Here is a 27,977-nt window from a genome sequence, read left to right as displayed (position 1 = left end):
TACATTTGTATAAATATAAAAATAAAATGAGCAAAGTTGGTAAACGCTCTATGCGGTACAGAAGGTGTCTAGTAGTGTACTTCGTCATTAAATAAGTCATTGTAAAATATATGATAAATTTATGTTTAATAAATAATGATAAATCATTGTATACAAAAAATAATTCTGAGCGAAGACAGAACGTTAGCCTTTATTACTAAGTACCTATATTTTATGATACATTAAAAATTCTATTATAATAATTTATGTGCTATTGTTTATTAGTAATACGGTAAGTTGAATTAATTTTCCAAAAAAAAAAAATCGCATTTATTTAATTTAAATATTACAAAAGTATATGTTTATATTTTTATGTAGATATTTATATTGTTGATATGAAGTTTTGAGTAATTACTGATTTACCATAAAACAGTGAATAATGTATGTGTATAATGTTGGTTGTATAGATATTAAATAGGCAGTAACTTACAATTAATCAAAATGTCATTGTGTATAAAATAAATTATAATAATACTGGTAATAGTTTTGAGTTCCTACGAATAATATTTTTAGTAATAACAAAACTACTAAAATCGTTATTCTATGTTTAAATATCTATTTTTGTACAAATCTTTTAACTTCAAATATTTATAAAAAAAAAAAATGAACTTTTATACTTTTAATTATTAACTACAAAATAATTGGAAAATTTTTGCGATTAAAATAAAATTCGTAAACATTCTAATTTTTTAACTTTATGACATTTTTTTATTGGTATTTATAGGGAAAAAAAATATAAAAATTTTTATTGTCTATAACTAGCTTAATTTTAAGAGTTCAGCAAAATCTGTATGCTCATAGTCTAAAATTAATCGTATCATATTAATTGTATATTTCTAATGTACCTAATAAAATGTTGTATAATAGTACTATAATTAATATAGTGACACGTATACGTTATATAAACAGTATTTTTAAAATGTCATACTTGACTACAAAGATCGTAGTTAATATCCGTATCTGAGATTCATCTGAAACTTGAAAGAATTATGAATTACGTATGTATATAGATGTGGTCTAGCGTTGAAAAACTGTCAGTCGTCAATTTCGAAGCATCATTATTATACAACACGTATTCTATATATTATTATATAATATGTATAATATACATTGTACATTTTATACATTTTTACGTCATAGTACGTTGTATTAATACCCCTCAATACAAATGTTACCCTACGTCAATAAATCATTGTGTCCAAAGTCAGTCTAAGTAGCTATATATTATTATTATTATTATTATTGTCGTTTTCAATAGAATATCAATATCCACATTCGTTTTTGGTTCTTAAAATGAAAAAAATCTTTTTTGTATTCTATCGGTCAAAGCATAGTCGCGGAATATATAATAATATAAGTGATAAGAAGAACCCTTTCGGCACGAGTTCATTTACGTCTATATGTAATATACGTATAATATATATATATATATTCAACTACAGCGTATGAAATAACGGTTAAATGGATACAGTATTTAACCTTCCCGCGAACAAAATCTCCGTGCGTGGAATTTAAAAACCATTTATAGCATCGGTTCAAAACGTAAACCTGCCAGCAAAGATCGGCTTTTGCCCAGGCTAAGTTTTATGCTCACAAAAAGCGATTTGTCAAACAGTAAACGCAATATTCGATATAAACACATGAACTGTCAGACCACAGCAATATGTAATGGTACTAATAAGAAATCGCGATGTATTATAATATTATATGTGTTGTGTAAGTTGTCGGAAGGGAGTGAGTTTGGACCATAATTGAGTCTCCTGTTTGATCCCCAACGCCCCAATATATGGTGTAAACAAGGGAGAGGTGACTCACGCGTTTCCATCGGGTTAAAACAGTTGGTTACTATTGCACTTTTTGTAAGAAATATATTATATTGAATCGAGGTTTTCGATTTAGAACATTATTATAGTCTACAGCTATACAGAGTGATATATCAAGCACGTTCACCCTCTTTTATCCTTGAATAATGAATTTATTCAAATTTAGAGTTTCGGAATTTGTGAGTTTACTTTCTATTTTAAAATGATACCTCCATTTTATTGTGAATTGTTAAATAAAAATTATTGAGTTATTTTTTATACTATTTTAAGAGCATTTTGTGGTGATCAAACTTTTAATAATTTAGAGAAATGTTTTTTGAAAATTTTGATGTATCCATCTAATTCAAAATGTGATTAAGTAGTTTCCCAATTATTAAAATATTTATGGTAAAAATGTTGGTCATTAAAAACTGGTTTACAGAATTTTAAATAGTTTTAATATAGGATCTAGTATTTATTGTATTTTGACTATTTTTACAAATTATTAATGACGGTTAACTCATATCAATAACTTAAGTACGAGTATTTCAAACTTCTATAATCTTATATTTTTTAAATCTTTTATCATAAACCTATTATAAGGTTAAATTTATTATTTTTATAATATTATAAAGTTAAATGACTTAAAAATTATTCGTTTATTCGTTTAACTTTTGATTTAGATGTTAAAATATTTTCAGAAAAAAATACACTAAATAATTTACAACAGAAAAGATATTACTCATTTGAAAAACTAAAGTTTGTATCTCAACAGAACACTCTTTAACTATTATTTACATAAAACCTCAGGAATTCGATATTAGGATCTTAATTTTATATTAAAAAATTTCAAAAATCAGATTTTGAATAACTGCATTGTTTAAGTAAAATAACGAGTTGAGCATGTTTAGTAAACTATCTATTTATGTATATTAGATGTATTTAATATTATTAATTCATTTTAAAAACGCAAAATGTGTGCAAATCAACAAATCAATCTTTTTAGAATGTATCGATACCAAACGTTTTTTATTCTTTAATAATTTATGTACGGCTCTCTAAGGCAGAGTTTCTCAACTGATGTTCTTTGGTACACTTGTGTGCTGCGAACTGGCTGTAAGTAAACCGTGGTATATGCGTATAGTGTTATTACTTTATTAGGTATTAATTTTTAATTAAATAATATATTAATAATAAAAATTCCTTTTTGTTTTCTTTTTACTACTTTATTATTATAATTTTCCGTCAAAGAAATGCGCCGTGAGCATAAAAAGGTTGAGAACCACTGCACAACACAAGGATTGTTTAATAGAAAAACATAAGGTAGTTAATACAAATATAAAAATAAGATTATATTTCTCGTTTTCTAAAAAGATAATATCTTTACAGCTAATATAATTATCTTATCGTGTTATACTATCTTTAAAATATAAATACAGTTTGACTTGTTTAGCAGATTACAAATATTGATACATAAATGTTTAATAGTAAAATATAAAAACTAAAAGAAAATTATCTAACTTTGTATCTATATCATCCTACATAACTATTGACGTACCATATACTATAGAACGAGTGGGTTAAGATTGTTAAAAACAATAAATTAAAGATCATTTTGTCGAATACTTATATAATATATAAATTTAAATTTAAAACTTAATTTCTAAGTAACTGGATAATGGAACTCAAATAATTATACTCATAAGTCATAAGTTTAGTAATGTACTCAATAATGATAACTTATTAAAAATTATAATTTGTTTTGAATAGTTTAAATAAAATAAACTAATAATGAAAACTTATATTATTATATTTTGCTTTTTAATCTATAATTTAAAAAATAAGGTAATTGTAATGTTTTATATTTAAAAATGTTATAATAATCTATTTATAATGAGCAGTATTGTAAAAATTACGATTTTGTAATATTATTATTAGTTTAATATACAGAGAATTAATTATTATAAGAATTGTGTTTATCTTGAAAAATAATTATTTTGTACAACTTATATTAAATATGAATATTTTTAGTGATTTTAGTACAATTATTATACTATGGTAGGTTATAAAATATAAATAAAATATATTACGTTTGAATATTAATATTTACGTTTATTATAACATGGAATTGTTAAAAAAAGATTACGTTAAAAATAACAATTTAAGCGTACCTATCTATGTATAAAAATACATTTCAATAAACTAACCGAATTTAATAAGAAGCCATATTATATTATAATGAAGGCATTACAGGGAATTAGGGGTACTATGTACAGCAGTATAGGTATAGATGTTGAGTTGTTAATAGATGGAAGACGGCTGGTAATATGGATCAAAATAATGAACGTTTATTTTTTTTTTTTTCTACAAATAACTTCCAAAACAACATTAACGATTCTTTTATAAACAAACAGTACTTTTGAAATCAGCCAATCACCAACTATTGCCGGTTGAATAAAACGAGAACATCTGCCGGTGATCGGGGCCTGCTTCTGTGAATGACACTAAGTCGGACCCGAGCGACACAATGGTAGTTGGTACCCAGGTATACTATAGACAGAGGGGGGATAGTGACCTAAGCGCATTTATGAAAGCGAAATTTATCCCCCTATCCTCCCCCATTCTAGCCGGGTTTTAATATTTACGTCTGGGGGGAAAATGAAAAAAAAAACCGATTTATATTAGACTTATCGGACCGCAAAATCGGAGCACGTGCTGCTTACACCATTTTAGTAATTTTTTCTCGATTTCGAATATTATATGCGGTCCCCCCACATATGCAAGGGGATGTCACACGTCCAGTAAAAGCGTATTTCCGGGTTTCAACAGTTTAAATAGAAAGGGAGGTAAATAAAAGGATTGTAATTACATATTAAATCTAAAGTTTACGGACACATGTTTTTAAGTATTTGTTATAAGTATTAATTATATGTATGATCGTTTTATTGTATATTTTATTTTTAATTAAACACTCAATATGTAGTTTTTAGAATAGTTCTAGTAAGTAATATCTACTTGAATGCTATAATTTTCAATTACAGTTTTAGACAAACCAATTATGCGTATTAAATTTGTGTGGATATTTTTATATTATAATAACTATTACTACATTGATTTTTTTAAATTTCGAAAAGAAACATTATCTATTTAAATATTATTAAATATTATAATAAAATAATTTTACACAAAAATGTATTTAATTATGTAAATTAATATAGTATAGGGAAAAATGTTTGTATTTTTATCATAAAAATACAGTTGGAAATTAATTTTAAAAAAAAACTATTAACAGGAGATTATTGAGTTGAATTAAAAATATTCAAATATTTTTTTATAAATATAGTTTTTCTAATATTTAAAAAATTTTTACTTATCGAGGTACTGAAATTTATTATGTATACAAATATAGTTTTTTTTAATTTTCAGAATCTATTTTGATTAATGAGTAAGTGTCTCATTAAGTTCATGAGAACAATTTAAGAAATGACATTACAATAATATCATGAATAAATAGTAATAATAAAAATGTTCATTATTTAAACTTAATTATTTACCATAATTACAGTTTTGTTTACGAATACGGTTTTAAGTTTTAACTGATTAATTAAAAATATTTAAGATATTATTTTTACATGAATTTAGTTTTTTACCGTACACACCATAATAAAAGTTATTACTGACCTATTAGTATGCATAATTATTCAAACAATTTAAATTGTTGAGACACATCACAGGTTATAGGTTTTATATTAATATAAAATGTAAATATTTCTAATTTAAAAAATATTAATTAAGGATATCACCTTTTAATGTATTGTGTTCATCATAACCATATTAAATATTTTTTTATAATCATACTATAATTTTAGATGTAATTCCAAATACGTATATAATACCTACGAGAAGCACATAATATTTTTTCCGCCAGCCGATTCTTTCAACACTAAAATACAATGGCCCTCAAAACTGGTCCGTCGGGGCTTCGTCAACAATTCATATGTTCTCGATCGGTGTAGCACTAATGAACTATTATAAAGTTTTATCGCGTATTCCCTCGTCGATCTCTTCGTGCTCGACAATAAACTTATTGATATTATATACGGTCAATTTTTCAAAAATAATAATAAAAAAAGAAGTCAGAGAGCAAAAATGAAACACAAGAAATGAGAGAAATGCGATTTATCGCGAAAACCGCGATAATGTTGTTCGGTCCGTTCTTGTCTAGGATAAGATTTCTCTAAGGGATTATATACTGCACAGTAGACGCACATACGTACACGCATACGTGTAGGTCAACAATCTACCCTGGCCAGGATATTGTCCCAGGAGAGCCGTTTACCGGTTTCCATCGCGAAGATATTACGCGTCGCCCGCCCCGCCGAATAAACGTCCGCTCATAAATTGTAGGAGAGAAAAAATAAATCCAGAGGCAGACGCACGACCAGCGCGGAGACATCATTGCACTCGGACAATAATTTATTTTCATTCGATTTGACATCGCGGATTGTCCGGTGTTCCTATTAATTAGGAATCGCGTAACATCACACGAGAAAAAAACAGATGAGAATTTACGCATATTAAAATACACACATTTATAGTATAATAAGTACATAATGTTATGTTTTTATATATAAAGACGCGGACGGAGGTGTAGGTAGCAGTGTGTACTACCGCTTGCCGGATTACCGGTTTTTTGTTTCTTTAACAATTTTATGGTTATGGTGGGGGTGTGGGGTATGTGACAGACGTCATTGATGGATGACCCCCGAACGTAGTTATACCCAGGTGTTGAATATCATTTAGAGAAACGGTTCGAAGTGTTTTTTAATAATACGACCATAGAGCGGGACCACCGTTGATGAATATACATTCAAAATAGGTATTTTTAGCGTCTCTCGCCGTGGTTCGGACGAGTTAACTTTTCATTTGTTTATATATACATATTCGATTTTTTTCTACCTCATTATGTAATTTATTTAATATGATTGGCATTAAACTTAAAGAAAACGCAAACAAAATAAGATAATTCGTTCGTATAATATAAACATTCTAAAGCAATAAAATCCTAAATGTACTTAAAACCAAATTAAATGTGGTTTGGTTTAACAGCAATAAAAATCATATGACACTAATAAAATAAGTTTACAGTATTAATATGTTATTTATTTTTAATTAGGTAAGAATTTTTTGTGTTGAATTTGACTTCATTGATTTTTATAAAAAACTATTTAATTTAATGCTTTGTGCTAATCTATACTTGAAAGCAAGCTACAACCTATAACAACATCTATCAAACTTATAATATGATAATAGATACTAAATAAAAATATTCTAAAATTGGAAGATAATATGTAAAATAAGGTTTTCTGTAAATATAACATTTTGTGACACAATAATAGGTAAGAACCTGTTTGGTCGATTTCAAACTACTTTTTACTTTTTATAGACATGACTTTACGAAGAATGAATATTAATTTAGTAAAAAGTAATTTACCAACTGGATTACACTGAATATTGCGATGAATGTATACAATACGTATTATATTTTTTTACAGTAAATTACTATTTATACTACAATACACTACATAGGTAGGTAATATAGGTAATACAGTCAAATAGTTTCTATTAATATTATGATTTAAATTAAAAAAGAATTTTCACCTTAAGTTTTTGAAATAATAATATAATCTTTAAAAAATCCTTCTAATATGTTGTTTAAGCATTTAATGAATCTTTATTGTATCATTAAACTATCTATTAGAGTAAAAGTAGAGTTCGCTTATGTTTATTAATACAAGAAACTGACTATACCAATTAAAAATATATACCTATATATATTTATAAATCATTTTTAAATATTTGATTTTAATGGCGCCTGCCTAGTAAACATCAAAGAGATTTTTATTTCAAGTGGCTATTAACTTTTTTAAATCTTTTTTTTCGTTTTAGCTTATAAACTGTATTTGTATGTTATAAAAAGCATAATACATTATACATACCTATTTATACTTAATTATTTTCTACTTTTTATTATTACAGATTTTTAAATAAAATAATTAATTAGATAAACACCTAATTTGTATGTTACATTAAAAACTATTGATACATTATTACTGATTTTTATTTAAATACTTAATTATTATTCATAAACTATATTTCTAAACTACGTTTACTCGACTTAAGTATGATATTTGGATAATAATTATTGAGATTTATATAATTTATCATTTATAGGTTTATTATACTAAATATAATAATATTAGAAATATTGAGATTTTATAAGCAAAATAATAAAATTATGTATACTATTTTAAAATGTTTTTGATCAATGATAATATTTTAGCTTACAAAGTGAAACTATAAATAAAAAGTTTTTTGTAAAGATTTTTGTTCTCGCTTGGAACATTTTTTTAAACTTAATATATCCAAATGCATTTCTTATACATATAATTTTAACTAAAGCTATAATTAGATAGAATACTTCGTAAGTGTTGACGGACTATCAATCATTTGGTGGAATGATGTACATTATGTCGTTACACATGTAGTATTATATAAGTTTTCTTTAATTCAATTATCTTTGTATAGAATTACCTTAAGAGATTAATGATACATTTACAATATTCATGACTAACAACGAGTCTAAGATGAATATATTATTATTAATTAAGTTAAATGTAGAACGATTTTTGTTAAATATTTATTTACTAACATTTTTTTTTTTGATTTTATGATTAAAATATTTAAAAATATAAATTTTATTATTGTAAATATCATCAATGTAGTATTTTAAGGGAAAAATAAGTTAATTTATTAATTCACGTAGGTGATATTTGATATAGGTAGGTATATGGTTTATATTGTTATTTTAAAAAATAATTTGTTTCATCAATTATTGTACTGTCACTTTATTGTGTGCTTTAAATTATTGTGAAATATTGAGATTTGAAATGAGATAAGTTAATTGTTTTTTATGCACATCAAAAAACTATTTTTCTTCATATATTTAAGTAGAATAAATTTTATAATATTGTTAAACTATTTGAAGTCTAAATTACTAAAAATGTTACATTGAATTTTATATACAAAACATCTCTAGTAACTTTTGTCTATAGAGATTCTATTTAAATTTAATATCTTATGTTCCAGTTTTATCAAATTTAAAAGCCATTTTCTGTTTCGAGTACAAAAACCCATTTAGATTTAAGTGCCATGTCATTTTCACCTTCAGATATTTGAGTTCACACGTCTCGTGATCCATCATTGTTGTATCATTTTTCATTCGGAGTCAGTACAAAGTACATTTCCTGAATACTTGGAAAACCAAATAAGTTGAAATTGGGTTTGGAGGGTGTTCACTGTTCATAGTTCAGAAACTGATGCGATTTTTAACTCTTATTTCCCCCTAATATTTCAGAAGCAGTCGGCTATGATAAATACAAGTGTCAATGCATGATTCGGCGATCCCTTGTGGTTTTTGGCTTGAAAGCTTCGAGAACAATTATTCTTGTTATTACTTTTTTTTTAATGATTTACAAAAAGATTCATGACAACGATGATGAAAAATCCAATTATTAACCATTACCCTGCAGAGTACAGAATACATTGTTATCACATTTGAAATATTACCAAAGTTTAAGAAATGCGGTTTGAATATTATGTTCCATTGTACCTACATTTTTATCAAAGAATATATTATAATAATAAAAATAATAAGCTCTTGTATAAAACGTATACGCAATTTATTGGTTGGTACAAGTAGTTTATTATTTCATATATTATATGGTATTATTTGTATTTTAATGTCCGGTATGAGATTAATAATGAATAATATGTATACCAAATACTATATGAGTACAGTTTATTGTGAAGATTACGCACAGTGTTCTATTATTTTGCGTTTGCAAAAATAAAAAAATAAATATATCTAATGGTTATTATTTTATTTTTTTTACAAAGCAAATTATGTTCTATAGATTTGTTCAAACATAATAATCTGATAAAAGTTAATATTATCAGAAATTTTGAGTTATAAAACTGTGGTACTCTTTTAGGTAATAATTTTTGTTTACAGTGAAACCCCTGCAGGGTATTAACAACGACGACAAATCTCTTGTTTTGGCATAAAGAAAAATACCATTTTTTTTAATACTTTCAACTGTTTTTTTTTTTACTCTTTTTATGGTCAAATAGCCTTTCGGATATTATTAACGTTGTGGTATCCACTTGTGAGCACCTACCTTTTGTCTCGTGTGTTTAATTAGTCGAGCTTACAACAATAGAACGTGTACACGAGTATGAATCGAGATTTTCGAAAAACCCATATCACGTTAATGGAAAGCAAAGAAAAATAATAATGACCATTGGTTTATTGCTAATGACGATGTTAACGTAGCAACTATAATTATTGCTCCAGATAAAACGGGTTTTGGACTTTGGTCAACAGCTGTGAATACAAGAGGGAATATCGTGCGTTATAACTACTGTTCCTGCAGGCTAAATCGTAGGTGTTATCAGTTTTGGCGTTAAACATATAATTGTGTACATAATGTGATATAATATAATATTATGTTAGGTACGTTATATGAACACAGTAGAGGTGGCGGTGCCTTTGTGTTGCCCACACTGAGGTACAAAATAAAAAATAAAAATACATATTCGACCGTACGGTACAGGATGAACTCGATATCGATAAACGCATATATTACCTTCAGAGAAAGGTTTCTAACGCTTTGCATAATAACGTCTGTTAAAAACACAGTTGCTCACTGTTTTAAGGTTATATCAAATTTTATACATATACCTACTTATATTTTTAACCGTCAATCATAAATTATTTGACCGGAGGATAAGATTTGCCGAATTCGAAATTATTATATATTATAATCTTTGCACGGAGAGCATGTAAACCAAAAAAAAAAAAAAAAATAATGGTAAAATAATAAAACAGATTCGTTTACCCTATAGTATAATAACGTCGACGCGACGTGCCCAGGGCACTCTAGTGCAGTCGACGTTTGTATAATAATAAGTAAAATATTTAAAACCAAGTAACTGCTGGCAGATCGTTTGTACAACAACAGCAAATTATGTGTATATAATAATAATAATAAAAAATTACAATCATAACGCGATTAAAACAATATTTTATGCAGTCATGTAGGTATATATATAAGTATATTACACATACATACATACATATATGCACGCGTGTATTGTCGCATTGAAAAAAAAAAAATAATATATTTTGCATATTAGTACACTCGCTTGGATAACAATGTGTACTCATGTTTTTTATTCAAAAAACGTTTGACTTAGGTACGTTTTAAGAATATGAAATTTTTATTATAAAAGTATTTTTTGTATGCTATACTTATTATGTCAATTACCAATTAATTGCGATAGTGTTAAATAGATCAACAGAGAATTATACTTATTATAAAAATACTTAATTGTATTAAATTATTGTTTTTGATTGATAATACATGATTTTTATAGAAAATTAATACTTTAATGTAAACCCTGATAGTGCAAAATAATTTTGTTTTGATGTATAAATAAATATTACAATATTACAACTGAAAAGAAGCTAAATAAATACTTTATTAAAAAAAAAAAAATTCTTATAAAGAAACACTTTAAAAACTGAATAAAAGTTTTGAATTTAATTAATAATTAGTTCGTTATTAACAATTTAATTGAACATAACTTTAAAGATAGTAACAGAATCATTACAGTCAAAATATCAAACTAAAAAAACAAACATAAAGAGTAACTCAAACTATTAATCAAGTTACCAACGAAAACACAAGAGAAAACTTTAAAATAATAATTTACTCAGGTACCTAATAATTTATTGTTGGTACTTACTAATATTATTAGTGTTTTTAGGTAATAAGTTATCCAATTAATTTGAAATAAAGTGTTTAAAATATTTGTAATATACCATTATTGGTTAATAAAGTATTTTATTCAATCACTTGTATTACAATATTCAATTAATTAAACTGCAGTACTACATATACAAGTACGAATTTTCAATTATAATTTCATCGTAATTTTATAAAATATTAATTTGACATGTCTTATACAACCTTGAGACTTGACCTCTATCATAATTTATTTTCATTAAAAAAAAAATCTTTGGAACACTTATATTATTTATATGACATAGGTTTTACCGTGGCACACAGACAAGAGAACCACTTGAAAAAAGAACGAGCGAGAAGGCAGTGAGAAACATATCCCTTTCTATTTTTAAGCACCAAGCATTATGGCCGTTTCTGCGTAGAAGTCCATTAGTCACAGGGGCCTTTTTACACACATCCATCAGAGTTGCAAGCCCTCCTCACATCAATAGTATAACGATTGTATACATCACACACACCCTGTGTGTTGAGCAAAAGGACGGTAGGTAGACAACTTTTATTCGTCCAATGGACGAGCCCCCCGAGATAAAGAAGCTCGTTCATGCAAGGCGTATGGTGCACATAGATATATGTGCAGTGAGAGTGTAGGGGTGTAATCCGTTTTTACTGGAAACGGATCAATTTGTCTAACCTTTGCCCTGAGTTACGGTAAATATCGTCCAGCTTGGTCTCATTCCCGGCCCAGTCAGATGTATCCGGTTGAAATAAATCGTTCCGATTTCCAAAAATTGTGCAATTGTATACACCGAAAGGATTTTACGATCTATGAACGAATACTCTAGAGACTCAGGAAATAAGTTTGTTTTTCGCTAAAAAGACACGGCGATTGACAATTCGTTTGTTTTATGCTACACAATATCCGTTTTGTCTTAACTTCCGAAGTAAAACCGTATTTCCGTGTTTGCATGAAAAGTAAATGTTTAGTTGAATGATGATAATCCAAGTATAAGACTACAGTCGTATTTTATCCTTTATCGATTGGTTTTAAACTTGAAAACAATAATATATTAGTTATTACTGAAATAAATTCGATTTTTCTTATTAAGTAATAATATTTTAACAATATCTTATAAATTATTTAATACTTTTAATAATGTTTAGGCAATTAAAAATTAAATAATTTTTAATTAAAAATACATCTTACTAGCGTATAGCGTATTACATAGAAAATAGTTTAAAATAATATAAAATATGATCGGGTTAATAAGTGTTATGATTTATAAATACATAAAACACGTAAATAAGTATGAATTTGCGTAAAATTTAAAACTTGTTTATCCGTTCGAAGATAAAATGAGTTTTTAAAGATTTAGATAGGATCGTGTTGTATTTTATAAAATAAATAAAATGTGTTTATTAAAATCTTAAAAATCTTAATATTTTATAAACATAGACTTGAATAATAAATAGAGCACACAAAATATTAATAATGTATTTAGTTAGCTGATTTAAAATTAAATTATTATCGCATTAATTATAGCATTAAATACTGTGAAGTATTCGGAAAGTCCATAAAAATAGTATAACATAATAAAGTTTAAGATTTGCATTTAAGCAGTTACTATAGAATCGTGAGATATAATATAACCTTTTACTGGATTTGATTAACAAGGGAATATATCAAAAGCCAAAATTAATTATCATCTCGTAGGTCTTCATTTAAATTTTAATCAAATAATCCGTGTATAATTACGGAAAGACTCACCTCAGAGGCTCAAAATGGTAAAGGTTAAGGGGTTGTGTGCATACATTATTAATAACCAAACTTTAAAAGTCTCTTACCATTAAGCTTTCAATGTTTGAATTTAGTTGTTATGTATAACAAAGCCTACCAATACATTTAAGTCAAACAATTTTTTATGTTTTACATTACTGAAATATATATACAATAAATATATATATGTTTGAAAAATTCGTTTTTCTCTTTATTAAGCTATAAAAAATAAAATTAATCGTTAAATAAATATAATTCATTAAATTTACTTAACTCTTTGCTCATCTATTAAAAATTCATAAATTTTTAATTATTTTTAGTAACATTTTTGAATAGAATAATTTAAAAAATATATATTAAGAATAATAATAATTTAATTAATCCTTGAAAAAATAGAATAAACATAATGTGCTTAAATTGTTCATTTTCAATTGCAAAACATATTTCAAAAAGTGTTTAAAGTATAACAGAATAATTTACGTTTATACATTAATATGTTAATTACGATGTCTACACTTATATTTATCGTTTTATTTACACACAACTATCGGGTAAATTATTTCTCCTCACTATGTGCTTAAATTAAAATTTACAAAACACGTTCCAAAACCACCTTTTAAAATATTGCATGTTTAATTCACATTTAAATAAATAAGATTATTTCTTATAATTTATATTATATACGTGAATCTACACTACATGAATACAGTTCATAATGTACTTTGAATAATTGAATCACCAAAGGTATAGAGCACTAATTTGTACCAATGATGTACACAATGATGAATAACAACTAAATTAGTAGAAATATATTTCACATCAAATATATAGGTGTAGTAGCTAATTTGATTTTACAGTTGTTTCTTAATAGATTTTAACAGAGAAGATGAATTTTAATTCTTATTTCGCTAAAAAAAAATGTAAATATTACGTGTCTGATATGAATAATAAATCGATATGATTTAATGCTTTGTAATATATTTTAATTCGTATGCAAAACATCGTTTTAATTGTCTAGTTTATTGCCTGTTTTCTCGTGTCATTCGATTATTTTGATCCCCTATCATCGTTAGATGTTAGCCTCTTAATCTCACACCATAAGTCACGTTTAGGCAATAATGTAACCCTCAGTCATTTTTTCAACCGAATAACATATAGCCGGTTTATTGATAGTGCTTCACCCGTGTTCGTGAATCATAAGCGAGGATCTCATCATACCATCAGCATATTATATACCCGGTATCTTTAAATCCTCACGATTTTTCAATTTTCTTTATTATTAATATTATATTACATTTTTTTTTATCACAAAAGAAAGTCTGCATAAATAATTCATTCTGCTGACCCGAAATAGCACACATCACATACGAACAACCAACAATCCTTTATCACAAAATATCACGTTGACATTCGTATATATTAGGTATATTAAAAAAATAATAAATAAAAGAAACACAGTAAAAAACACGTTGTTCAATAAAAAAACGATCATGAATAGAACGTTTGTAAAAAAAATTATAATACAAGTTTCTATTGAATTATTAAAAATAATTTTTTTTTTTTTTAATTTAGTTAATCAAGAGAATTACGATAAATCTATCATGAATAAGTCCATCTTCTGTCCATATATAATATAATATAATATATATATATATATATTATATTCATAGGGATAGACCAATTTGCATGCATCACATTTATATAATATATGTTTTAAAGTATTTTCAAGGTATATTCTAATTAAATAAAATATTTTTAAAACATGAACTTGAATACAATTTACTAAAATTATACAAAAATCTGTTAAATGAGTTGCTATATGAATTACTATGGTTTCAACTGTTTGTTCACTATTATTATTGTAACACATGTACTAAAATTATGACTGTTTTTTTTTTTCATCTAAAGTAGAAAAATAATAATTACCCACCTTTACAAGCCTTTCGATGTGTTATGGGTTTAGTAGGATCCCTGTAGTATCCCTCCTTGCAATAATGACAGTATCTGCCAGCCGTGAAGTGTCTACACTTGAGGCACACGCCACCGCTCACCCGGCCCGACAATTTGTACAGCTCCATGTCGAATCGACATCGTTTTGCATGTTCGTTACAGTTACAAGCTGAAATCATAATAAAATATTATTATTACAACCATTTTATATTATTCATTTGTAAAGATACCATAATAAACACATAGTGTAACCCAGTTTAGGACCAACATTAGTATATCTACACTATGCGTAGTGCTTGTGTGGTAGGCATGGGTACCTACCCATGTGTACGTTTGTTTCTATAAGTTTATATACTATTCGTTTTATTCTACATATTTTAAACTTGATATATATGCAATAAATCCAAAATAGACAAAAAAATTTGATGCATTTGATAACATTTATTTTCCAAAAATAAACAAATCATTGTAATCATTAAAACATGCTTATAAGTTATAACACTACTTTTGTTTTTCATATGATAATAATGTCTATATAACATTAATTGTCATATCAACATTACTTTTCAACAAATATTTAATTATAATTATACGATGTATAATATTTTTACTGGTAAATACGTATAATTATATTTAATATAGGTAGTATATATTATTATATTATTTTTATTACTGCAGGTAGCAGAATAATGAATTATCTATAAGTAATACTTATTATAGGTATCCATGTTTAAATCATTTGAAAATAATACAATTGAAATTATTTCTATTTAAAAACTGATTTATGTTAGTAATATATCATAAACTCGAGGCTTAATAAGCTTTACCCTTAAAAGGCCAATTGTTTTAATTGCACGAAGTTGCTTTTATGGTTATAGTAATAACTATAAATTCACATTTTATCAAGTTTCGACTTCTTGACGAATTCACTTTCATTTATTCGTTAATTTTCGACTCTCGTTTATGGGTTGTTACACCTTTTGGTGGTATAATCATTATAAAGAAACTTCTAACAATTTCTGTTGAATTTTTATTTTTACGCAGAACTTACAAATTCCTTCATGCATATTAAAAATAAAAATAAAATGTTCATCTTTGATCCAGGGGCTTGGAAAAAAAAACAATATTATATGTACACATCAGTCTTTAAGAATTTATTATAATTAAATGTTCTAGTTTTAATTATTAATATAGCCATATAAGTATCATAAGTATTTCAAATTAAAGCATAATACAACTTGATTTTTTTTTAAACTATACGATTTATTATTTATTTTTAAGCTACACTACTTACTTATACTTTTACTTTTTAGTATATTCATTAAATATTTTATTATAACTCATAATAATTATTAAAAATTATATTAAGTAAAACAGTAGCATATTCTATATGTAAATAAGTTTTCCTAGGTTGGCAGTTAAAAACTATATACATAAAATCATAAATATTAAGTTGGGTTGGTTTATTTATTGTTTATCATTAGGTTAACATAGTGTTTCGAGCAGTCATTTAAAACTTAAATAATATGATTTATTTTTAGTGAATTTGACAATACTTTTCTTACTGTTTATTGTTTAACCTAGCTATGTAAGTTGTTAGATTTTGTATTTCAGTTTGATATTTTATATTTGGATATTTGCAAAACTTATAACATTAAAAATAAATAATATAACATCATCAATTTTCGGTACCTAACGCATTATTTTCATGAGACAATTTGTTTATTACTGACCATAAATATTTTTAATATTGATGTAACAAGCGAATGGATGATAAAAATTTAAACATTTGAATAGAACTCAAAGAAATGAAACATTTATGAAGAATGACGACAGATGAAAGATGAAAAAAAATCAAGAGTTTGTCACATATTAATAAACTCTCTATATATAGACATGATATTTAGGGTCGGTTAGTGAATGTAACTGTGAGGGTTAAGGTTTAAAGAGTTCCGGTAATTCACAATATACCACCATATTTATACAATAAGAAGTAAGAATATATTTCAATAATTACCAACCAATTCAGAAAGTTATAAATTTATAATACTAATAGTTTTATCATCTTAAAAAATTTCTCGATTTTATACACGTTTAAAAAACTACTAAGATATACACTTTTATAAAATGTATTAAAATTACCGCTATTAAAGTTAAAATTTTTCAGTACACCTGTAAGCTATTGTATTATTCATACACAATATTATTATTATAATTTATACTTATTATACTTAGGTATAACTTATAAGTTATAAGTAAAAAATGAAGAACACTACAAGTATCTCACAAATATTCTTTTAATACCAGTCGTCAAAAAATATATAGTCGTATATTATATTATTCTTCAAGTTTTTCTGAATAATGAATGGTAGAGGTTATTGTATGTACACTAAACTGTTTTCGGCTCCGATAGTAAATACATATTAAGCGTATTATGTACATTCTAGACGTATATTTTATCTTTATGCTTTAAATATTATTATCATCATCAACATCCCACTCAAGAAAATACGGAACAAATCAGAACGAAAAGATTAACCTTAAATAAACATAATCGTGTACATATAAATTGTAGTGTACACATATAATTAATGAAACTCGTATCGATTTTACATGTCAATACGTATTATGCGCGATAAACTCAAAAAAAGAAAAGTAGATACCTACCTAGTACTTATCTGCTTTGTGAACGAACCTAACCTGACATCCGTCAACACTTGCACATTAAGTGCGTGAGTACCTATTACACTAATAATCGTTCATCGAAATAATGACTGGATTTTAAAATTAAAATTAAAAATGCCAAATCAGTAATTATTATGTATTATCACCTACTCAAAATACTGTGTTGTCCGGCATGTGTGCATCGTCAGTAATCCGGAACCATACGTGTGTAAATTATGGGCGGACGGCTGCGGCGGAGTACTGTACAGTTACGACACGTTGTATGGCCCACAGGTATAATACGTATGACCACTATTAGTCAGAGGCGGATTAAAATACTACGAAATCATGGTCAATTAACTAATTAAATCGAAATGCAGAGGAAAGATTTTTGATCGGATCTATAAAGCCTCTGGAATTATTATCATACCACATTATACATTATTGTATACCTACTGAAAAAGCGTGATCGTGAGCGTGTGTACGCGCACGTGTGTAAATGAAGGTATTTATACATATTATATAAGTAGTCAAATGGAATGAAAGAGAGTCACTTACAGTTAAAATAACAAGCGATCAGAAGCGAAATCATCGAGGGTCAGTTTCTATTTATTTTCTTTTTCTAGACCATACAGATGTCAATAATGTAGTATAGGCTAATTGCTCGATATTAAATCTTCCATGTAATTGAATTCCTTAGTAACAGCAAAACCAACGCGATCGGATATTACGATAGTAATAGAAGAGTCATAGGACCTGTTCAGGCCTGTTTGATTTCAAATGTGCATGATTAAAGAAAAATCTAAGCGACGTTGTGCATGTATAATATAATAAGAAAGCCTGTCAACGTTGGTTATGATTTGTGATTTTATCAGATCATTTTATAACTAAAGCCCACAATAAAAATGAAAATCGCCATTTAAGTAATTCACACGGTTATTAGATTTATTTTTTGAAATACAAAATTGAAATTAACTTTCTTCTAGGTATAAATTTTATACTAATTATTGAGAAGTACGAAGGTTTTTAAATATTAACCTTAGAACATGCCATAAGTGTTAATATCGAATAAAAATTACTTAAGTATGAACGAGATAGAAAATAACTTTAAATCAATTATTTTAACTTTTAAGACATTAGACTAGATGTAACTAATGACCGTATTTATATAGAACACATTATTTACGGTAAAATTTCTCAAATTAACTAATTTGGAATAGATAATATAACATATATTATAAACGTATATCAAAACCATAAACAGCTTTATACTCTAAATATTATATAATGCTTTGCTTTACCAATAATTAATACAAATTTTCTTTCTATTGGGTTTTATTATACTAGAATAATTGAATGAATTTAGTATGATATCGAAGAAAACATTTTTAGAAAATACAATATGTAAATAAACGCAAGAAAAAAAAATATAAAATCAATTAATAGGTAGCTATAATAAATTTAATCACATAATATAATACATTAAGTATAAATTATATTATTAAATATTAATTTTAATATACTTTATTAAAAGAAAAAATTGTAACCACATATTATTATTTACGTCAACAATAAACTTTAACATAATATTATAATATTAATTTCATCAAAATGATGATAATTGTTATTGTAATTATTACCGTTTTGATGACTATTACCTATTAGCTAGGTACTACCATTACTATTAGTATTGCTAATTACTATTTACTATACTATGATAATAGACAAGGTGATTCTTTTATCGAACAGGATTCATTATTTTAAAACTTATTAATGTTTTTGATAATAATATTTTACATAATTTCTAATCAAATAAAACAACATTAAAAAAAAAAAATTATATTTTTTAATATTATTTAAATTTTTTATCTTTTTGAATGACAACATACAACATACATTTTTAAATTCATATTCTAAAGCAAAATATTTTTCAAAGTATTTCATTACATACAAAGTGTATTGGTAGACCAATATTTTGCGGGTTATCCTCGTACTACTCCACTCCGTTCATCTAAACTTCAAATACTTATAAACTAATGTTTGAATTTCGATTTTCATATATCTAAATACTTTAAAACATATTCTGCTTAAGAGTATAAAACTAAAAATGTATCTTGTCGTTCAATAAATGTAAAAATCTTCAAAAAAATATAACAGTAAAAAATATTAAAAAAATATAATTTTTTTTAAAATATTGTTCTATTTTGACTGGAAGTTATGTAAAATATTATTTAAAAAAACATTAATAGATTTTAAAATAATGAGCGTTGTTCAAATAAATGTAATGCTTACAATAAAACAGCCCAAGAGAAAATTATCAAAACATAGTAAAAATATTAAATTATATATTAAAACTACCTATCGGATTATGTTATTATTATTATTATTTTTTTTTTTAATAAAGATAATTTTTTGTGTTGTAAAAAAATGAATATTAAGGTAGTAGATATATTATATATATATATAAATATTTAGTAGCAGTAATTTATTTTAAGGGATTTAATCTTTATAAAAAAAAACTCATATTTCAAAATCCTCATAACACACAAATGTTATAATTTATTAGATTTTTATTCGAAATTTTTTCAAGAAAGTTAAATTTATAATCTTTATATGTGCCTCAAAATTGACGTAAAATATTACTTTTGGCAAAGCCTATAGATATGTCAAAATAATAAACAAAACATTGGTTGAAAGAAGAATCTTGTTTGTATTACTAAAAATATAATATCAATAATTTTAAAATTTAAAATAATCAAATAGCTTCTCAAAAATGATTAAAATGTAGTTAATAGCGACGAAACATCTGTTTGTTAACAATTAATTTTAAGTTCAGTATCAATAACGACAAATAAAAAACTATCTTAATAATAATAATTATTATTATTATTATTATTATCATTATAAAATTTTACAATAGAGGTTATTAAAATATTCAAAAAAATAGGTTAATTGATTGAAAAATCAAAATCTGTAGGTACTGGTAAGTCTAAAAGTCTTGCACGATAAACGTGCGATATCAGGGACGAGTGTCGAAATAATAGTTTATAATCATTGAAAGAATCCGTTTTTATCATGTACTTTCCAAACTCCAATGTATATATATATATATTATAATAGTTACAGTGACTGCATATATAGGTAAAATAGGTAGATACTATGTATAACTTTATGTCTACAGCACCCACACCCACGCATACAAATGAAATATGGATGTACGTTTGAAACCACCGTTACTGGTTATGAAACTTAACCGTAGAAATCAATATTTTATTATTATTATTATTATTATTATTACTATTAATGCAAATATTGTAGAATAGTTAAGTGCAGTAACACTATACTTATACTTATACGAATATCTATGACTGAAAACGGCTATAGAAAAATTCACATCGAATGGGTTGCATAACGATACGCGCTAACAGGTAAGATAGATGGATGGAGAGACGACAACTTATGAAGCGGAAACTGACTTCTTTGGCATAAATCAGCAAATACTGCTACCTACATGTAAATATATAGAATATAATATGCTGGAAGCAGAGGAGGAACATAATATTATATTGTCACACAAATCCAAATATTGCGATATAAACTTCATCGTGATTACATAGCTAATACACGTACATAAAAAATATATTAAACAAAAATAGCTTTTGATAATATTTAATAAAGATAGATGCTTTGAGTCTAGAGATGATAAAATGTATTTAACTGTCTTATTCACAAGTTCCACGAGTGTAAAAAATATTATTTAATAGATTATTTAGAAAATAAAATGAAGTGACGAAATACATTACAACTTTATGCAGAGAGATTTAATTGGTTTGATTATTATATTACTATATTATTTTAATTTGTACTCACGTGTATGGTATTAACTATGTAAACATTGCAATACGAAGGAGTACGAAAAGCGTAGACAAGAGTAATTAAATAAAATTGAACTTTTACTATGCTACTGTAATTTTTTTTTTTGCAAAATTTGAAAAGGCAAAAATAAACTTTGGCGTTGAAAAGGAAAGGTTAACAGCAATAGCAATTATGTATCTTAACCATTATACATTCCTGAAACAGGATATTTAATAAAACAACATTTAACAACGTTAAAAAAGTAAAAGTTTTCATGTTAAATATTGTGTGATGTATCAGTAAAGTTCTGGTTATAATTTTGTAAAACAATATGCGCAAAGTTTGGTAGAGTAAATAGACGTTCTTTTTTTATCCAGAGGTAATATTCAAAGAACTCAGCTGGAGCAATATTTTATTAATTTTAACACTGAAAGTAACGAAAGGTTTTTATGTATATAAACAAAACTAACTAAAGAGTAAAGATATTGTTAAACATAGTTCAAAGTACCAGTAAACACAAAGCAGGTACCTAATTTAAGTTTATTGTTTCAGAGAATGTTAGTTCTTTTGCAGCGAGTACCCAATATTTTATAGACACGTACTGCTGAATTTATGAACTAATATATTATAAATTATAATAAATAATAATATACATTATATAGTAGATCAAATTTAAAAACTCGAATAAAATCTATTTTTTAATTTATATTACACACTTTATAAGTAAAATTGTACATCTATAGTAATAAAACTATATTGATAACTTTTTACTGTACCTACCTACATACCTAAAAAAATAAATTAAGCACTAAAATATTAGATTGATACTGTTCATGTGCTTGTAAACAATGAAAGTAGGCACTATGTACTAAAATAACCATTTTTTTTTAATTTTAATATCAAATTTACAAAATCATCAAAATTAAATTAAAAAATTATTTAAAAAATGAAAAGTATATATTCCATATTATGATAATATTTGGTTTAATTTCAATTTATGATTGAATTCATAGTAAATGTTATTATGTTATCATAAAACGACTATTTTAATTTTTTTTAATTTTATAGGTTACGACAAAAATATAGTTATAGGTTCCAGATGTAATAGTATGACGTATAACGTAAATGAACGAGTGCATACATCACCATGAAAATCTTATCTTAGCAAACATTACAAAGGATGGTCATTATTAATTATTTGGCAGTATACTGCCTGTTGTTGTCTACCGTAGTCGCTAAAAACATTGGGTGAAGTCGCTTGGGATAAAGAAAAAGTCTTAATATATCTATTTCGAGACACCGGCTTGGCTAACTTCCATTGAGGAAACAGAGAATGTAACTTTTTTGTCGATTTCATTCTATCTTCACTCCTTCTCTTTTTAGGATCTATTATGACATCTGCAGTGATCCTGATTAATGACAACATCCTATACACAGAATTATAGAACAGAGGCCGAAAAACAAAAAATGCCCTAGAAAGAAAAAAAGAGTTTTGGCTTTTGGGTGACCCTTAGAAACCTCGATAAAACGTCCGCCCATCGTTTTTGGATCCGGAAACAAGACAGACAGTGTTATTGGGTTATTTGTCAACGCGGAATTTGTCAGAAACTTCATTTGACACTTTATGAACGGGGGGATATTAATATATTTTTTCAATTAAAATTCCGTAACTTTCAGACAGATAGTGGACAATAGAATAGCATTTGACGAAGATTAAAAGTCGATCTCTACGAATATCCGTGTAACTCAAAATTTATTACAACCACTTAAAACGCTTGTATGAACAAAACTGTTTTTAATTTGGGAACATCATACTTAAAAAAAAAAATCATATTCAATTCATTAACAGCATCAGAACTCTACCGTATAAAATAATTTTTCATAAAATAAATATAATCATATCATTTAATACCAAATGAATGGATATTAAATTAACATTCAATAATGCACATAATTATTTTTATACGTTAGTAGTTTACAAGGTATACGTATATGTGTTTTTAATACAGAAATTCTTATAAATACCATGTGTTAAAAATTAGTCCCTTGATAGTTTAATTTAGTTGTAAAAACATAGGTGTAAAATGTTCAAATTTAGAATCAAGAAAACTCAGTCTTGAAATTTTTTGCTCTTGGGAATATTAAAATACTCTTTCTTTATAGAAAATAAAACTTTTCTTATGATACATAGAAGAAGTCTCAAAATATCTCTCATACATCACCACCTGACAATCTAATAACTTTGAATCCGTTTTATTTTTGACGGTGAAAATAAGAATTTAAATATATTTACTTTAACGGATAATATGAACTTTTAAAAAAACATTAACTTCAAAAATGTAGAATAAAAATGATTTATTATATAACAAAATGATGTAGTTTTTATAAAATAAAATAAAAATGTAATAATAATATTGTGTTTAAAATAAAACATTAAGCTATTGAATGAGTATTTTTTATTTTTAGTAATAACTTAGTAAATTGTTTAGAGATATTTCTATGAATAATAAGACGTCAAGAATAAAACAATCGGTTAAACATTATTCTCATAATGTTTACTTTTCAAATAGTTGAGTTTTAAATCATTCTACATAGTATTTAAATATCAAATACTAAGTACTATTGTCTATTGTACAACTGTACGAGTTTAAACAAATTACTTATCAAGAATTTGTATAAAAGAAATTTATAAATTATTCGACTTCACCCGGAAAAAAAATGAACAATTTTAAAATATAACACTTTATGTATTTTGGTTTTAATGTATTTCAGTTCATGAGTATGTTCGCTTCAGTATATTTCGATTGGTAGATAACTCCGATCGAGGTGGACACTAACCTGCGGTGGATCTGATCAGTGCTGTAGTCAAAAGGAAGTACAAAGGGCGCGTACCCCTATCCGATTTTTTTTTTTTTTGCTGACCGTACCGTATATTAAATTTTCTTTAAGCAATTTCATTAATATGAAATATTAATTATTATATTATTTATTTGAGTACAACACAAAGTAAACCTATGTAAATTTATCCCAATTTATATTTTTAATTGCCAAATAGTAATGATTAAGTACTTAAGTATCATGTTAAAATAAATTATCGGTTTCAATTTCATCGTTATCTTAAATATTTATTTATAAATATGATGTGCCCACCACACACTGTACTTTATTACAGTCCTATCTAACATAATAATTATAGATAATGGGTATAATCAAAATTCCTAGAACATAATGTTGTAATTTAAAATAATATGTAACTTGGAGACTACTGTTTATTTTTATTTGTTGTACATTTAGTATGAACATCGCAGTGTCATAAGAATGCTACGAGCGCACGCCGTCGTACAAACACTACAAACTATGACTTTTGTTATGTTTTTAATTATTAAATTTATTTAGTTGTTTCATAATAATATCTTTTATTTTCAGCCATTCTATTTGTGTAAGGTAAACTATTGCTTGTTTTATATTGCATTATATTATACGTATATAAACGTTAAAAGTTATGGTCTTGTATTCTTGTTAGTAAAAATATTCGAGTTAAAAATTAAATTTCATATTTACAACACATATTATTATACATCTTATATTAATTCGGCAATACATTTACTTATGACTTAAAATAATGTTGATACATTGTTATGTTAAATATATACCGTAATTATTAACATAGTTGTAAATTTATAAGATTGGAGTAGAAAAATAAGTTATAATTCATAAAGTAAAACTGATAAGTAGATATTCTAGCATTGCAAAACTAGAAAAAAATGACTACGATGCTGGATTGGATAACATGCTTGGTGTATTTTAATTGGAATACAATAATACTTCATTCGTAATCAGTTTAGGTGACTTCCGTAAAAATGAAAAATTTTATAATGATGTGGAACATGTTATTATTAACTATTTTTTTATTATTGGTATAATAATTTATTTGATATACGTATGATTAATAAAAATATTTAAAAAAAGTTTTTCAGCTCTACCTATTGAAAATTATTCAAACTACCCTCTAAACTCTCTTGGTATCTCTATTGAAAATCTTTAAATTTATTTAAAAATTTGATCGAATAGTTTTTGAATAGTTTTTATAATCCAAAACCACACATAAATCCATTGCCTTTTATACATGCATATACAAATAGATATGGTCAACCAGAAATTCTTTAAATATTATGAATTGGTTTTAAATATATATATACATGCAATATTTTATATAATACTTCATAGAGCGTTATTTTTTAAGTACTTAATGCAGTTTGTTGATTTATGTGGCTTATTCGATTCGGGCGTTTTTCATTTCAATATCTGCTGGGCAATGACAAATCCCAAGTAAACCGTACATTATTAGTTTATATACTGTTATAAATATATATATAGGAGTAGTGAAAAGTTGTTTTCGGCGTAGATGAAAAAGAGGGAGGAAGTGAAGGCCATGGTAAACTACTGTGTGTGGTTGGAAACATCGACGCGTGTAAAAAGATTTTTATGGATTTTCAAGCCCATTCGAGGGTGAAATTAGTTGCCGGGGGAAATATTTTGCCTTTTGTATGTGTATAAGAAATAAGAACGTAGAAATGTTTATTTGCCACCCCTTCTAAGTTAAAGCAAACTATTGAGTATACTGTATGTAAGTACCTACGAAATCGAATCATGTTTTTAACTTCTTACAAATTGGCAGAAAGTACAAGTTCAAATTGTTACAAATATTTTATCTAAATATATGTAATGTATATTGTGCGTATTAGATAGGTAGATAGAACATTTTCAAGATTTAAAATACAAATTTAAATTATCACTTATCGTTTACAAGTCTAATAAAAATGTATTATATTGAACTCTCCGAGGTATTCTATTATTAAAATTAAATTTAAATAATCTATATGTCAATATACAGGTTGTTTTTGATTTAATGATAGACTGAAAAACAATGTATAATATACCTTATAATATTTATTTTTAGAACCATCTATTAACGTTTTGTATAAAATAATAGAATATTATAATATTGATATTGATATATAGGTAGCTGTTTTCTAAAATTGAATGTGACAACTGACAATGGTTACATGTTAAAACAATATGATTCAATACAAATAAGCTTTGAAAAAAAATAATGTGAGTTTCTCACTGGATTTATTTCACGGAAAAACATGGAATGATGTGTTAATTACGAGAGATCCCTTAGGGAATTCAACTGCAGATCCCGAGGCAGACAAAATGCTCAAAGGTCGTTAATTGAAAAGTCTGATAAACGCTCGAGGTGCGATTAGCGACCGAAAATACTCACTTCCCCCCGAGGTCTGATCTGATGCCTATTTTCCGGTATATGCTCTAATTTATCAACGACATCATACAGGTGCTTCTCGTTCTCATTAGCATAACGCCCAAGCCTGCATTCGCACTTGACCGATATCGTTGAGTGTTCATTGTTGTATGACGCACACTCTAAATCAGAATTTCGACAGATGCGGATACCGCACATTCGATTTTCAAGTATGTGATCGCCTAAGAGTAAATGACCCTCTTTTGTAAAGAATAAGTTACTATACAAAGTGTATACATGAATAAATGAGATCGACGTCAAACTGTGTAAATAGAACTGTAGTCTGCATAATATGTATGCTCTTATGTTGTAAGATTTAAATATAATATATTGATGAATTTAGACCAAGTCTTTTACAACAACAATATCTGAAATGCAACTTTTTATTAACAGAATATTTAATTTCTAAATAAAATAAATTATAATTTTTTTTATTATTCGACATTCTGTTTTATTTTTAATTTATATACTAGTCCGGAAATTTAAAATTTCCAAATACATTCAACCTTACTGTAACTTATAATTATCATACAATTTGCAGACACATTTTTTTGTAAATGATTATTATAACAAAAACTACACCAGTATTTTTTATTGGATTTCATTTCTTTATCTTTAAGACTTGTTTAGTTCACAATTCTAAGAATACAACTATTCATTCAAACACATGAATATTTTCAATTCTGTTAAGTTTGGTAGAC

The 27,977-nt window shown here is 25.9% G+C and overlaps 1 protein-coding gene across 1 annotated transcript in view; it reads right to left on the bottom strand.

Annotated features, from left to right (window-relative positions):
• LOC112603898 (netrin unc-6-like) overlaps positions 1-27,977 on the bottom strand; it is a 71,313-nt gene that overhangs the window by 15,199 nt on the left and 28,137 nt on the right. Inside the window, exon 2 of the mRNA XM_025352710.1 lies at positions 15,415-15,603. Coding sequence (XP_025208495.1) covers positions 15,415-15,603 — 189 coding nt within the window. The remainder of the gene's footprint in view (positions 1-15,414; positions 15,604-27,977) is intronic.

The sequence above is a fragment of the Melanaphis sacchari genome, unplaced genomic scaffold (genome assembly GCF_002803265.2).
Source record: "Melanaphis sacchari strain LSU unplaced genomic scaffold, SCAv2.0 Contig113_pilon_pilon, whole genome shotgun sequence".
Lineage (NCBI taxonomy): Eukaryota > Metazoa > Arthropoda > Insecta > Hemiptera > Aphididae > Melanaphis > Melanaphis sacchari.
This window is presented reverse-complemented; position numbering and strand designations above follow the sequence as displayed.